This window comes from Myotis myotis, unplaced genomic scaffold, assembly GCF_014108235.1.
Source record: "Myotis myotis isolate mMyoMyo1 unplaced genomic scaffold, mMyoMyo1.p scaffold_m19_p_4, whole genome shotgun sequence".
NCBI lineage: Eukaryota > Metazoa > Chordata > Mammalia > Chiroptera > Vespertilionidae > Myotis > Myotis myotis.
Window position 1 is genome coordinate 80,381,197 of NW_023416346.1, and position 16,179 is coordinate 80,397,375.

Consider the following 16,179-nt stretch of genomic DNA (forward strand, 5'->3'; position numbering starts at 1 on the left):
TTTGGGGAACATTAGAGTACTATTCAGGAAGTCACAGCTATGGTGTGCTATGCTGAACTTAACAGTATCCTAGTGGGCTGAAAGAATTAACATAGCATTCCAAGGACCTGACTTAAGGCCATTCATTTATTCATTCAACATTAGGGACTGTTTGTTATGTGCCTGGTGCTGGAATAAGACTTTTGCAAATGTTATATCAGTTAATCCTCACAATAAACCGATGAGGGAGAGAATATTCTTGTTTTAGAGAAGAAAAGCAAAGTTAAGAGAAGTGAAGTGATTTGTCCACGTTGCTATGCAAGCACTGGATCTAACTTTATCTGACCCCAAGTGCAGTGTTTTCCCTGAACTCCATGTTGTGAAAGCTACAAAGGGGATGAGTGAGACACATGCCCAAATAATGTGACACAGAGCAGAATGCAATCTGTGCTATGGGGAGTGGTCCTGGTGGTTTCAGAACAATGAAATGACCTGCCCCCAATCAAATAAAGAGTTATTAGTAAAGCTGGCCTTTATTCTTTAATTATTCTTTAAGTCTTTCATTTTGGTATGTGTGTTTTTAAACTTATTTCTCCAAATTAGCCTGCCTCTCAGGGTGCCCTAAGTCCTGTCCAAATTAATATATACTCTGCTTGCTAGGGCCTCTGGACTTTCAGAATGAGAAGAGCCCAAAACCAGTAAGGTATATTGAAAAGAGCACTGGATTGGAATTAGAATTAGTGTTCTAATTCCGGTTCTGATGATTCAGTATGGGCCACTGGCAAGGTCCTTTAATTCTGGATGACTCACTTTCCCCTGTGTAAATGAGAATGGTTTACTTCAAAGAGGTAAAGAGATAAGTAATAGCAAACTAAAAATAGTATACAGCCCTTTTTGTTGTCAAGGTGACATATAATTGATGAGTAGAATTACTTACTACAAGGCATGTTAGAAAGAGATGCCAATTAGAATATATGTTTTCATATAATGGACTCAGCAATGAGAGAAAAGATTCCCCTGTAAAATGTTAAGAAAATACATCTCAAAAAAATTAAAACAGCAAAAGAAATGTGATGATTGTTTGTTTCTTTTGGAGGATCTGAGGGTTTAGAAGTTTGAGGGGATTTTTGTGTGTCTTTGGGGTTTTTGTTTTTGTTTTTTTATACTAAAGATGTTCATGGGACCAGTACAGCTTGTTTATGCTAAAAGTAGAAACAGAAACTTATAGAAAATAAGATGTCTTCTGGATATGTCCAAGAGGCAGCCCTGGCCCCAAACAAAGTGACACAGTGACTGCCCCTGAATTTCCTGCATCCCTGAACCGTTTGTAATAGACACTCAGGAATCACTGAGGCATTTACCATACACTGTGTCCCCTCTCAGGTTGAGTTTTTGCAGATTAAGTTAGCAGTGCTAAATTAAAATATGATAGGATTTAGAGAAAACATACCTGTGAAAAGTTGAAGAGCTCCCATTTGGGACTGATAAGTGCTACTTTGGGTCCTTAACAGAATCTCCCTCTGAATCAGATCCAATACAATAGGTTTAAAATTTATATTATAGTATGAGGGAGAACCAAGATGGCGGCATAGGTTAACGCCGGAGTTTGCTGCTTTGAACAACTACTTCAAAAGTGAAACCAAAAAACGGAAGGGACATCACCCAGAACCACAGGAACGCTGGCTGAGTGGAAGTCCTACAACTAGGAGGAAAGAGAAACGCATACGGACACTCAGAGGAGGCGCAGTGCTGAAGTCAAATTCTGAGGTGCGGAGTGCGCGGAGCGGGCTGGCGGCGGAGGGCGCGGTTGGCGTTTTCAATCGGGAGGGAGTCGCAGAATCTGAGCTCCAGATCCGGGCGAGTCTTTACGGACCCAGACTCAAACGGGAGAAGCGGGACTGTCTGGCTTCGGTCGGAGCGAGTGCAGCTTTCTCTCCGAGCTTTGCAGCGGACGCTGGGACTCAGAGAGGCAGAGCCCCTGGGGACAGGACTGAGAGCCGCCATAACTGCTCTCTCCGGCCCACCCTGTTGATCCTGTGCAACCTGCCCCGCCCAAGCCCTGCACAGAGGCATTTGCCGGATAGCCTCAGGCAAAGGCTAGATTAGCACCTCCCTAGAGGACAGAAGTTCTCTCACTGCTGACACAGCTGATTCTCATAGCCACTTGGCCTGGAGGTCAAACCCTCCCTGGAATTAGCTACAACAATCAAGATTTAACTATAAGACTTCGAACAAAGACCACTAGGGGGTGCACCAAGGAAGCATAACAAAATGCGGAGACAAAGAAACAGGACAAAATTGTCAATGGAAGATATAGAGTTCAGAACCACACTTTTAAGGTCTCTCAAGAACTGTTTAGAAGCCGCCGATAAACTTAATGAGATCTACAAGAAAACTAATGAGACCCTCGATGTTATATTGGGGAACCAACTAGAAATTAAGCATACACGGACTGAAATAACGAATATTATACAGACTCCCGACAGCAGACCAGAGGAGCGCAAGAATCAAGCCAATGATTTGAAATGCGAGGAAGCAAAAAACACCCACCGGAAAAGCAAAATGAAAAAAGAATCCAAAAATGCGAGGATAGTGTAAGGAGCCTCTGGGACAGCTTCAAGCGTACCAACATCAGAATTATAGGGGTGCCAGAAGATGAGAGAGAGCAAGATATTGAAAACCTATTTGAAGAAATAATGACAGAAAACTTCCCCCACCTGGTGAAAGAAATGGACTTACAGGTCCAAGAAACGCGGAGAACCCCAAACAAAAGGAATCCAAAGAGGACCACACCAAGACACATCATAATAAAAATGCCAAGAGCAAAAGATAAAGAGAGAATCTTAAAAACAGCAAGAGAAAGAAACTCAGTTACCTACAAGGGAATACCCATACGACTGTCAGCTGATTTCTCAACAGAAACTTTGCAGGCCAGAAGGGAGTGGCAAGAAATATTCAAAGTGATGAATACCAAGAACCTACAACCAAGATTACTTTATCCAGCAAAGCTATCATTCAGAATTGAAGGTCAGATAAAGAGCTTCACAGATAAGGAAAAGCTAAAGGAGTTCATCACCACCAAACCAGGATTATATGAAATGCTGAAAGGTATCCTTTAAGAAGAGGAAGAGGAAGAAAAAGGTAAAGATACAAATTATGAACAACAAATATGCATCTATCAACAAGTGAATCTAAGAATCAAGTGAATAAATAATCTGATGAACAGAATGAACTGTTGATTATAATAGAATCAGGGACATAGAAAGGGAATGGACTGACTATTCCTGGGGGGGAAAAGGGGTGTGGGAGATGCGGGAAGAGACTGGACAGAAATCGTGCACCTATAGATGAGGACAGTGGGTGGGGAGTGAGGGCGGAGGGTGGGGCGGGAACTGGGAGGAGGGGAGTTATGGGGGGAAAAAAAAGAGGAACAAATGTAATAATCTGAACAATAAAGATTTAATTATAAAAATAAATAAATAAATAAATATCTAAAAAAAAAAATTTATATTATAGTAAAGGCTTTGCTGCCGGCAATAACTTTTCTCAGGATGATCTTGGCAGGTAACAGCATTAGTAACAAATATTTCTATTTTCTTCTCCATCAGTGGTTTTCAACCTGTGGGTCACGACCCCTTTGGGGGTCGAACGACCCTTTCACAGGGGTCACCTAAGACCATCGGAAAACATATATAATTACATATGTTTTTGTGATTAATCACTATGCTTTAATTATGTTCAATTTGTAACAATGAAAATACATCCTGCATATCAGATATTTATATTACGATTCATAACAGTAGCAAAATTACAGTTATGAAGTAGAAACAAAAATAATTTTATGGTTGGGGATCACCACAACATGAGGAACTGCATTAAAGGGTCGCGGCACTAGGAAGGTTGAGAACCACTGTTCTATCCTTCTTGGTTTTTCAACTTTGAATTCCTCATTTCTTTCATCTCTGTTGATGAAGTCTCTAAAGCAGTGGTTCTCAACCTTCCTAATGCCGCGACCCTTTAATACAGTTCCTCATGTTGTGGTGACCCCCAATTTCATTGTTACAAATTGAACATAATTAAAGCATAGTGATTAATCACAAAAACAATATGTAATTATATATGTGTTTTCCGATGGTCTTAGGTGACCCCTGTGAAAGAGTCGTTCGACCCCCAAAGGGTTCGCGACCCACAGGTTGAGAACTGCTGCTCTAAAGGATGCTGAGAGTGCTTGTTGGAAAACAAAGATGATAAGGCTACTCTAGCTGGTTTGCAAGCTAGAAGTCAAGAGACCAAACCTTCTGGGAACTTGCACAGATCAAAGATTTAGCTGCTAGAGGGACAAGTTTGGGTAACCACCTCCTACCACCATCATTGATTAAGGATGACTGTAACACCATCTCTGGCATCCCATTGCCCTGGTATTACAGGTAAAGTGTCACCAGTGAATTATCTCAAGACACACAATAGAAGCTGTGGTCTACCCTGATGAAATAAAAGAAAAGGGGCTAACTCTATAATTCGGTCCTTGGGCTTTTCCTTTTATTTAAAAGCATCATTAATGTCATCACCCCTGGCTTTTATCCTCCTCAGGCACTAACCGCCTTCCCCAAAGCAATGCCTATAGAAACAGCTGCCACAGCCTCTCTTCCTCATTTGCATAGCCTTGTCTGAAAACCAGACAGCTGAATACTGAGAGATCAGGTTTCTCATCCAGAAAACTGCATTTCAAATGAATATCTTGCGTGTTTATAGGGAAGTTACTAATCTAGTGTAATGAGATGCTTCTCCTCCCCCTCCTTTCTGGGTAAGAGATTTTATACTTTGCCAAAACCTAAAATTAATGATTTGCAGTGTACAAACTGTTAAAATGGTAGGGAAACTTTCCCAAAAGCAATCTGGAGTGATATTTTATTCATTTCTTTATTTAATGATTACTTAGTGAAAGCCTACTATGTATAAAGTTTTGATTCTACCCTCAAGGAAGTTAGTGGAGATATAAAAATTATAGATACATAGAGAGATATACATTTGTATTCATAGTCACATGCATTTGAATAAAATAAAATATGGAAACTTATAAGAATTATAAAACAAAATGCTATGGGCACTCAAAGGGAGAAAATACTTTGTTAAAAAGCTTAATTGAGGATATAACATTTGATCTAGGTTCTAAAGGGTAACTAATTACTCTATCTTTACAAAGTGTGTGAATGTATATGTGTTTATAAAACCTGGGTCAAGTTTAAATACACAAAGAGTATAGGGAAGGAAGTTCTACACAGACGGTATAGCAAGATCAAAGCCAGGAGGGAATGAGCTATGTACAAAGAAGAGCAGTGGTTTAGTTTGGCTGGACTGTAAAGTGCATGAGAGGGATAAGTTCCAAAAAAGATTGAGAAAGTGTGTGGGAATTACATCATGCAGGAGCTAGCATGCTTAGCTATGAAAATTTTTACTATATTCTATAAGTATTTGGGGAGCCACTGAAGGTTTTAGAATGAGGAAATAATATCAATTTGCTCAGAAAGATAAACACTCAAAAATAATAATACTGTTGCTGCTACTGCTGTTATAAAGAATAATGTGTGTAAATTGGCTGACATAAACATCTCATGCATAGTATCTCAGTAAGTCATACAAGCAGGTATATTATAGTGGTTCAGAACATGATTCTGGTGCCAGGCTGCCTGAGTTCAAGCACTAGCTCTGCCAGTCAATAGCTGTGTGATCTTGTACAGATTTCTTAATCTCCCTGTGCTGCTGTTTCTCCTATAAAATAGGATTAATAATACCTACTTACAAATTGTTATGAGAGTCAGGTGAGCTGATACATATAAAGTGCCTAAAACAGTGTTGTTTTGAATACAGTGCTCAATAAATGTTAGTTGTTACCATTTTTATTCATGAAAGAGATGGTACATAAGCTAGCCTTTAAAGAACAGATATGATGTAGACATGTAGAAAGGAGACTTTCAGACACAAAGAAGTACATGGCAAAAGAAATACATAAGAAAGTGCACCCTGGTTGGGTGGTTCAGTTGGTTGGAGCATTGTCCCATACACCAAAAGGTTGTGGTCTGTTCCTGGTCAGGGTAAATACCTAGGTTGTGGGTTCGATCCCCAGTCAGGGCGCTGTACAGGAGACAGTTGATCAATGTTGCTCTCTTCTTTCTTCTCTCTTCTCTTCTCTTCTCTTCTCTTCTCTTCTCTTTCTCTCTCTCTCTCTCTCTCTCTCTCTCTCTCTCTCTCTCTCTCTCTCTCTCTCTCTCATCTCTCATCAATAAAAAGATATCCTTGGGTGAGGATATTTTTTAAAAAGTACAAGGTGAGTGAGGTAAACCATGGATAGTTCAGTTTGCTTACTGAATAGTATGGGTTAAGCAGTTATTGGATAATAAGATAAAAAAGGTAAGCTAGAGTCAGATCATAAAAGACTTTGAATCATAGGCTAAGAATTTTAAGCATAATCAAAAGCAAATGGAGTGACATTGAAGGCTTTTGAGTAAAGAAATGACTTGATCATAACCATTCCTAAGGAAAATTAATCTAATGATAGTATCTGTGTGATGCATTGGAGAGGTAAGAGACTTGAGACAGTGGAATTAATTAGGAAGCTATTGGAATCCACAAAGGGGGTCATAAGGGCTAGGTTAGAGTACTGCAATAGGAATGAAGAAGAGAGAATGGGAGAGACATTGATGCATGACTTATAACTGAAGAGGAACAGGGGAAAGGGAGGAATCAGAAAGAGTTTCAGAGTATTGAACGTGATGACTGAAAAGGTGGGGTATCATTAGCAGAGATGGGGAATAGAGGAGAAGGTAAAGGTGACAGGTTCAGCATAGTCAAAATGGGGCTATAAATTATAGGTGACTTTGTAGAAATTGACAAGCTGATACTAAAATTTATATGGAACTTCAATCCAAAATAGCCCAAGCAAACTTGAAAAGAAAGAAGAAGGTTGTAAGACTCACTTCCCAACTTCAAAACTTACAACAAAGCTACTGTAATAAAGATAATGTGTTGCTGGCATGAACAATGGAATAGAGTTTAGGATCCAGAAATATGTACAATCAATTTATTTTATACAGAGGGTACTAGTAGAATTAAATGGGGAAAGAAAGGTCTTTTCAACAAATGGTTCTGGGACAACTGAGACCAGTATGCAAAAGAATGAATTTGGACCCTTACCTCACACCATATACAAAAATTAAGTCTATATAGTGTAAATATAAGAGCTAAAACTACAAAACATAGATGTAAATGTTCATTACATTAAATATGGCGCCAAAAGCACAAGCAACAATATTAAAAAAAAAACATATAAATTGAATTTCATAAAAATTAAAAATGTTTATGCTTCAAAGGACACTATCAAGGAAGTGAAAGACAACCCATGGAATGGGAGAATTTTTTTTTTTGCAAATCATGTATCTGATAAGGGATTTATATTTAGAATATATAGACACAACTTAATATTAAAAATACAAATGACCCAATTTAAAAATGGGCAAAGCACTTGCATAGACATTGCTCTAAAAAGATATACAAAGGACCAAAAAAAACCATGAAAAGATAATCAACATCATCAGTCACCAGTTAAATGCAAATCAAAACCATAGTAAGATACCACTTTACATCCCCTAGGATAGCTGTAATAACAATTTTTAAAAACCAGAAAATAAAGATGTGGAAGAATTGGAACCCTCATACATTGCCAGTGAGAATGTAGCATGGTACAACTGCTGTGGAAAACAGTCTGGTGATTCCTCAAAAGATTAACCATAGAGTTACCATGTGACCCAGGAATTCTACTCATAGGTATATATCCAGACAAAAACTTGTACACAAATGTCCATAGCAGCATTTTTCATATAAGTCCCAAAATAGAAACAACCCAAATGTCCATCAGCTGATCAAGAAAATGTGGTATGTACAAATAATGGAATATTCAGCCATAAAAAGAATGAAATAGTGATATCTGTTACAACATGGACGAATCTTGAAAATATTATGATAAATGGAAGAAGCAAGTCAGAAAAGGCCACATTTATATAAAAGTTAGATTAGACAAATCCATAGAAAATAGATAAGTGGTTGCCAGGAGCTGGCGAATAAAAGAATGGTGGCAATGGTTAGTAGCTTCTAATGGGTATAAGATTTCTTTTGGGTATGATGAAAATGTTCTAAAATTTATTGTGATGATGGTTGCACAACTCTATATACTAAAAGTTGTTGAATTGTACACTTTAAAAGGGGGAATTGTTTGGTATATGAACATCAATAAAGTTTTTTTAAAATGTATTTTTTAATTGAGCTGTAGCCATTGATGGACAACTGCAGATTTTCGAGTAGTATCAAGTAGCAGTTCCTTCTGAAAAGTTGAAAAGGTAGCAGTTCATCCATGTTGTAGCATGCATCACTACTTCATTCCTTTTTATGGCTAAATATTATTCCATTATTTGTACATATATACATATATATGTACGTGTTTACATATCCTATATAATAAAGAGGTAATATGCAAATTAACCATCACACCCTCACAAGATAGATTCCTACAACCAGGCCAGCAGGGGGGTTAGTGAGGGACAACCAAACGACTGAACAGCAGGTTGCGTGGGGCAACCAGGCTGAGGGGGGGGCATGAGGGGTGACCAGGCCAGCAGGTGGGGGAAGTTAGGGGCGACTAGGCTGGCAGAGGGAAGCAGCTGGGGACGACCAGGTTGGCGGGGGGGGGCAGTAAGAGGTGACCAGGCCAGTGGGGAGGGGGGCAGTTAGGGGCGACCAGGCTGGCAGGGGGAGCAGTTGGGAGCGATTAGGCCAGAAGGGGGGCAGTTGGGGGAGACCAGACCGACAGGAGGGGCAGTAAGGGGTGACCAGGCTGGTCGGGGGGGGACAGATAGGAGCGACCAGGCCGGCAGGGAGGGGGCAGTCGGGGGCGACCTTGCTGGCAGCAGGGAGCAATTAGGGGTGACCAGGCTGGCGGGGAGGGCAGTTAGGGGTGATCAGGCTGGCAGGCAGAGGCGGTTAGGGGTGATCAAGCTGGCGGGGGGGGGGGCAGGGAGGGGGTGATCAGGCAGGCAGGCAGGTGAGCAGTTAGGAGCCAGTGGTCCAGGATTGTGAGAGGGATGTCCAACTGCTGGTTTAGGTCCAATTGCCAGGATCCAGCCTAAATCGGCAGTCGGACATCCCCCGAGGGGTCCCAGATTGGAGAGGGTGCAAGTTGGGCTGAAGGGACAACCCGCCCTGTGCACGAATTTCATGCACCAGGCCTCTAATATATATGAAATTTCATAATATTTGAGTAGTGTAAGAAAGTGACATTGACCTCAAAAAAGGAGAGATTGATTGATGACAAGAATATTAGATTTGGAACTAGCCATAGGAAAAGGAATATTTCAAGTTCTCTTTTCTCTTCCTGTGAATTCAGAATGAATACACACAGTGTGTTTTCTCCTTTGACACTCTCCCCCGACCCAATCTGTCACCAATCCCTCTAAGGATTTTCCAAATTTTTCTTATCTTGCTTCCTGTTGCTCTTGTGCCTAGAATACTTGAATACCCTTTTTGCTAATCCCTTTGTCTCCAGACTTTCTCTATATTTGGACTTACATGCAATAGCAAAGATCAGATTTTCTAATCATTCTTTTTCAGCAACATCAGTACTTTTACTTTTCCAGTGGCTCCCATTTGACTGTCATACCAAATGAAAACTTGCACTCTTGAATTTGTGTCCACCATATAGCCCTCTATAGTTGTCCTCATTTCCAGTTGCTTTAATATTTATACTGTTTACAAAATATTTTACTCTTTTCAAATCTTCTAATTACCCTTTTCTCTATCCATCCTAATCTTTTTTTCTTTATTGATTAAGGTATTATATATGTGTCCTTATCCCCCCATTGCCTCCACCCCCCCATCCCACTCATGCCCTCACCCCCCTGGTGTGTGTGTCCATTGGTTATGCTTATATGCCTGCATACAAGTCCTTTTGTTGAACTCTCCCCCTTACCCCCACCCTCCCCTACCTTCCCTCTGAAGTTTGAGCATCTGATCGATGCTTCTCTGTCTCTAGATCTCTTTTCGTTCATCAGTTCATGTGTTCATTATATTCCACAAATGAGTGAGATCATGTGATATTTATCTTTATCTGACTTATTTTGCTTAGCATAATGCTCTCCAGGTCCATCCATGATGTTACAAATGGTAGGAGTTCCTTCCTTTTTATAGCAGCATAGTATTCCATTGTGTAGATGTATCACAGTTTTTTAATCCACTCATCTGCTGATGGGCATTTAGGCTGTTTCCAAATCTTAGCTATTGTAAATTGTGCTGCTATGAACATAAGGATGCATATATCCTTTCTGATTGGTGTTTCTAGTTTCTTGGGATATATTCCTAGAAGTGGGATCACTGGGTCAAATGGGAGTTCCATTTTTATTTTTTGAGGAAACTCCATACTGTTCTACACAGCGGCTGCACCAGTCTGCATTCCCACCAGCAGGGCACGAGGGTTCCTTTTTTTTCACATCCTCGCCAGCACTTGTCATTTGTGGATTTGATGATAGCCATTTTGACAGGTGTGAGATGGTACCTCATTGTCGTTTTGATATGCATCTCTCGGACGATTAGTGACTTTGAGCATGCTTTCATATGTTTCTTGGCCATCCTTATGTCCTCTTTCGAAAAGTATCTATTTAAGTCCATTGCCCATTTTTTGATTGGGGTGTTTATCTTCCTTGTGTTAAGTTGTGTGAGTTCCCTGTAAATGTTGGAGATTAAACCCTTATTGGAGATAACATTGGCAAGTATGTTCTCCCATGCCATGGGTTTTCTTGTTTTGTTGATGGTTTCCTTTGCTGTGCAGAAGCTTTTTATTTTGATGTAGTCCCATTTGTTTATTTTCTCTTTAGTTTCCATTGCCCTAGGAGCTGTATCAGTGAAGATACTGCTTCGGCATATGTCTAAGATTTCACTGCCTGTGGACTCCTCTAAGATTTTTATGGTTTCCCATCTTACGTTTAAGTCCTTTATCCATTTTGAGTTTATTTTTGTGAATGGTGTAAGTTGGTGGTCTAGTTTCTTTTTTTTTTTTGCATGTATCTGTCCAACAAAATTCTAGGAAATCAGATTCAGCATTACATCAGAAAGATGATACACTGTGACCAAGTAGGACTTATCCCGGGGATGCAAGGATGGTACAATATCCGTAAATCAATAAACATGATACATCATATAAACAAATTGAGAGATAAAAATCACATAGTCATATCAATTGATGCAGAAAAAGCATTTGACAAAATCCAACACCCTTTCTTGATAAAAACCCCCAGCAAATTGGGAATAGAGGGATCATACTTCAATATAATAAAAGTCTTATGTGACAAACCTACAGCCAACATCATACTCAGTGGGCAAAAACTACAACCATTTCACCTAAGAACAGGAAAAAGACAGGGATGATCACTTTGACCACTTCTGTTCAACATAGTGCAATTAGACAAGAAAAAGTAATAAAAGGTATCTAAATTGGGAAAGAAGACATAAAACTGTCATTCTCAGATGGCTTGATACAGTACATAGAAAACCCAAAGACTCCATCAAAAAATTATTAGTCTTAATAAATGAATTCAGCAATGTAGCAGGATACAAAATTAACACCTAGAAATCTATGGCATTTTTATATACCAATAGTGAACTTACAGAAAGAGAGATTAAAAAAACAATCCCATTTATCATTGCACCAAAAAAAATTAAGATACCTAGGAATAAACTTAACTAAGGAGGTAAAAGACCTGTACTCAGAAAACTACAGGACACTGAAAAAAGAGATAGAAGAAGACATAAACAGATGGAAGAACATACAGTGTTCATGGATTGATAGAATCAACACATTAAAATGTCCATACTATCCAAAGCAACCTGTAGATTCAATGCACTCCCCATTAAAATACCAACGGCATAGTTCACAGACCTAGAACAAACGCTCCAAAAATTTATCTGGAATAAAAAAAGGCCCTGAATAGCCACAGCAATCCTGAGAAAAGAACAAAGTAGGAGGGATCTCAATACCAGGTATCAAGCTGTATTACAAAGCCACTGTTCTCAAAATGGCCTGGTGTGACACAAGAACAGACATATAGATCAATGGAATAGAATAGAGAACCTAGAAATTGACCCAAACCACTGTGCTCAATTAATATTTGACAAAGGAGGCAAGAGCATACAATGGAGTCAAGACAGTCTAATCTTTTATTTACTTTTATTTCTAAATAATCATATATTCACAGGAGGTTGCAAAGAAATGTACAGGGAAGTCCTGTGCACCCTTCCTCAACCCTCCTTCAATATTGACATCTTGCACAATTATAGTACAATCAAGAAGTTGACATTGGTACAATGCATAGAGCTCATTCACTTTTCACCAGTTATACATGTACTGGTGTGTGTGTGTGTGTGTGTGTGTAGCTCTATGTGCCTTTGCATAGCCACAACTCCTTCCATAATCAAAATACAGAACTGTACCATCACCACAAGATTCTTTCATGCAACTACACCTATCCTTAACCTCTGGCAACCGCTAATGGTATTGTGCAATATGTATTTGGGGATTGAACTTGTTCACCCAGCATAATTCCCTTGAGACCCATCCAAGTTCTTTTACATGTATCTGTATTTTCCTTCTTTTTTTGATGAGCAATCTTCCAATGATATGGATGTACCACAGTTTAACTAATCACTTGTTGTATTTTATCTGAGTTGTTTCAAGTTTGCATTGTTACAAATAAAGCTGCTATGTTCATTTATGTGCAAGTTCCTATATGAAAATAACTCTTAATTTCTCTTGAATAAATGTGCAAGAATCAATTGCTAAATTGTATGGTAAGTCTATTTTTAGTTTTGATGGAAATTGCCAAAATATTTTCCAGAGTGGCTATATCATTTTACTTTCTCACCCACAATGTATGTGTGATTGTTTTTCCTACATCCTCACCAGCAGTTGATGTTATTACTATTTTTCATTTTAGCCATTTTTATATGTGGCTCATCATAGTTTTTCTGATCTTTTGAAACCTAAGTCAAGAGGTACCCCTATAGAGCCTTTTCTAACATCATCTGTAAGTCGATTACTCTCTCCTCTATGCCATTTCTGCTACTTCATTCATCACTGTATTTTAGTTATTTATTGACATAGTCTGACTCTTCCCTCTGTTCTGAGCCACATGAAGATAAGAACTGTGCCACATTCATCTTTGTTCCTGCAATATCTGGTACAGATTTATGCTGGACACACAGAGGGTGCTCAGTTAATGTCCAAACTGAGGGAAAGAATGAATGAGGAAAACCTTAGTCTTTCTTGCCTCCCATTCCTCTACATTACCTGTAAACCGTTTTTAGAACAGAAATCATTCCTTCCACTCTGTCTCACAGCAGCAACTAATAAGGTGCTGTGTACATGTAGATGTTCAATAAATGTTGGCTCACTATTCAGGTGGCTTATCATCCCTCTGCACCCAAGAGATAAGCACATGAAAGAGAGGGTAGGCCTGAGTATTCCTATATTGAGTATCATATGTCATAAGTTTTATAATATTCTTATAATCTCCACAATTACTCAATATTTGTCTGCATAGATGAGAAATCAAAACAAAACAGTCCTTTGAGTCAAAGAATGAGACTCTGCAGCTGAGCACTTTTCAATAGTTTCAATCCCCTTGTTACATATGAATTTGAGAGATCAGCATTTTATATCCCTGAATTCTTTTTGCAGTTTCAGAAGGATCTGGGATTTTTCTGTTTTTGCTGCACTGGTATAATTTGACGTGTTGACTATGAAGGGGTATTAACCCCAGCATTTTTAATCACTTTTTTACTCTGCTTTTTCTCAACTCTAAAGTATGTTAATTTGCACATGTTTATATGTCTCTGTGAGTTACTCAGCCCCTTGAGTACTGGTATATGTTTTGTCTGGGAACTAGATTGTAAGCCCCTTGAGAGCAGGGACCTTATAACTCCTAGGAATGTATTCTGGACATCGTCAGTGTTCAATTAATGGGAATACTGGAAACCTGACTAAGGTCATCTGTAACATTGACAACTTCCTTTTCTAACTTGAAAAAAAGTTGTTAAGTTGATTTGATAACCTTGAATGATTCTACAGAAAATTATGCTAATTTCTACCCACTACAATTTGTTCTTTAGTCTGCTTTCAGATTTATAGTTTTGGATCAGTTGTTGCAGTTCCCTTCCCTGTAATACTCTGGTTTACAAAGGAATTGGGGAGGGCTGAATATCATAACCCAGAAGTTCTTTAGCATAATAAAAAGTAAGCTAATAATGTTTATACTTTCAAAGCATGTAATTCTTTCTCCAGCCCCCAGTGATAACTAGGTGATCAACTCAAAGTATGTTGACAATCTTAATTATGAGAAATAATCCTTAATAACCAGTCAATATATATGTCTTATTTTCCCAGGTTGTAAAATAAAGTAATGTGTACACTGTGTACTATAACTGTTGAAGTTAAATTAATTTGAAAGTTTCAAGGAAGTCTGAGTTCTAAAACTCAGGACAAATTCGGTCCTTAGTGAGGATGGAGTTGGATAGAATTTTTCTGATTCATCCTTTTTAGATGGAAAGTGTGATGAGTTTGACAAGTTGTATTTTTTTCCTTCAATATTTCCTGACTCAACTATACCTCCTACTGGCTCCACCATCATCACCACCTCTAGAGCAAACTAACCTATCATTTTCTGACATTTTATATTCTTTCTCTTTTATACAGTGTACTAAAGGAGGTATATATGGCCTTTAATCCCAAAGCGGTGGTCTTACAGCTGGGAGCTGATACAATAGCTGGGGATCCCATGTGCTCCTTTAACATGACTCCAGTGGGAATTGGCAGGTGTCTTAAGTACATCCTTCAGTGGCAATTGGCAACACTCATTTTGGGAGGAGGTGAGTACAAAGGAAGGTCACCAGGAGAATTTGTTGACCTTCCTCCATATTTTATTTATTGACACTGAGGAAAACTTGACTTTCTTAGATTAGATAATATCAACCTGCCTGTGGTCCAGAAGCCTGATTCATTGAATTCTGCTACCTTCATAGTTCAGCATAAGGAAGTATTGATACACTTCTACTCAGTTTGGTGTATGCATTGACTCCTTGGCACTCCAATACAAAATGTTCAAAACATTTAAGTTAACAGTGACACCAGATCTTATTAAGAATAAGAGGCCCGGTGCATGAAAATCATGCACTTGGGGGGAAGGAGTCCCTCAGCCTGGATTGTGAGAGGGCGCAGGCCAGGCTGAGGGACCCCATCGGTGCAGAATGGAGGCTGGGGAGAGATGCGGGAGGTTGGCCAGCCGGGGAGGGACCACAGGAGGGCCTCAGGGCATGTCTGGCCCATCTTGCTCAGTCCTGATCAGCTAGACCCCAGCAGCAAGCTAACCTACAGGTTGGAGCATCTGACCCCTGGTGGTCAGTACATGTCATAGTGAGCGGTTGAATGGCCTTAGCATATCATTAGCATATTATGCTTTTATTGGTTGAACGGCCGACCGGATGGCCGGACACTTAGCGTATTAGGCTTTTAATATATAGGATAGAGAATGCTAACAGTGGATTTTGATCCATCTTCTTTCCGTGTAGTTTTGATTCCCAGTTCTAATAATAATCTTATATAAACATACCACTAAAATTATAACCCTACTCAAATATATGTAGTGAACACATGAATTCATTAAACCTAAGCTGAAATCAGGAATGACTTTTACCCCACAACATCCTAAAAAAAACATGGATTTGTACAATAAAGTAAAATTGAGAGATCTAAAGAGTCTATTGGACATTCTTGCCCTCAGTGTGTACTGATGTTATATATTACTTAACCAACAGAAGCTGAGTTTGTTCAATAGAAACATTTACACATTTGCGAAAGGCACCTATCACAACCTCAACTACCTTTGAAGATGCCTTGCTTAGAATCTTCTATCTATCTGGCAGAGTCTTTATTTTATTGGGTGAATGCATCAATGTGTTAAAATAACATGGTCAAGTTAGATTGAGCTTAAAATGTATGTATTATGGAACAGCTTATAGTTTGTGGTTCTGTCAGCCTGTTGTAAAAAATAAAGTTAGAAGAAACAATGGGAAGGCCTTATGAATGAGCATTCAATACAAATACACAAG

At 39.1% G+C, this 16,179-nt stretch overlaps 1 protein-coding gene across 5 annotated transcripts in view; it reads left to right on the forward strand.

The window, feature by feature from the left end:
• The window catches only part of HDAC8 (histone deacetylase 8), a 438,053-nt gene that overhangs the window by 192,552 nt on the left and 229,322 nt on the right, over positions 1–16,179 (forward strand). For all 5 annotated transcript variants that reach the window (XM_036304601.1, XM_036304604.1, XM_036304602.1 and 2 more), the window contains exon 8: positions 14,768–14,940. In XM_036304601.1, coding sequence (XP_036160494.1) covers positions 14,768–14,940 — 173 coding nt within the window. The remainder of the gene's footprint in view (positions 1–14,767; positions 14,941–16,179) is intronic.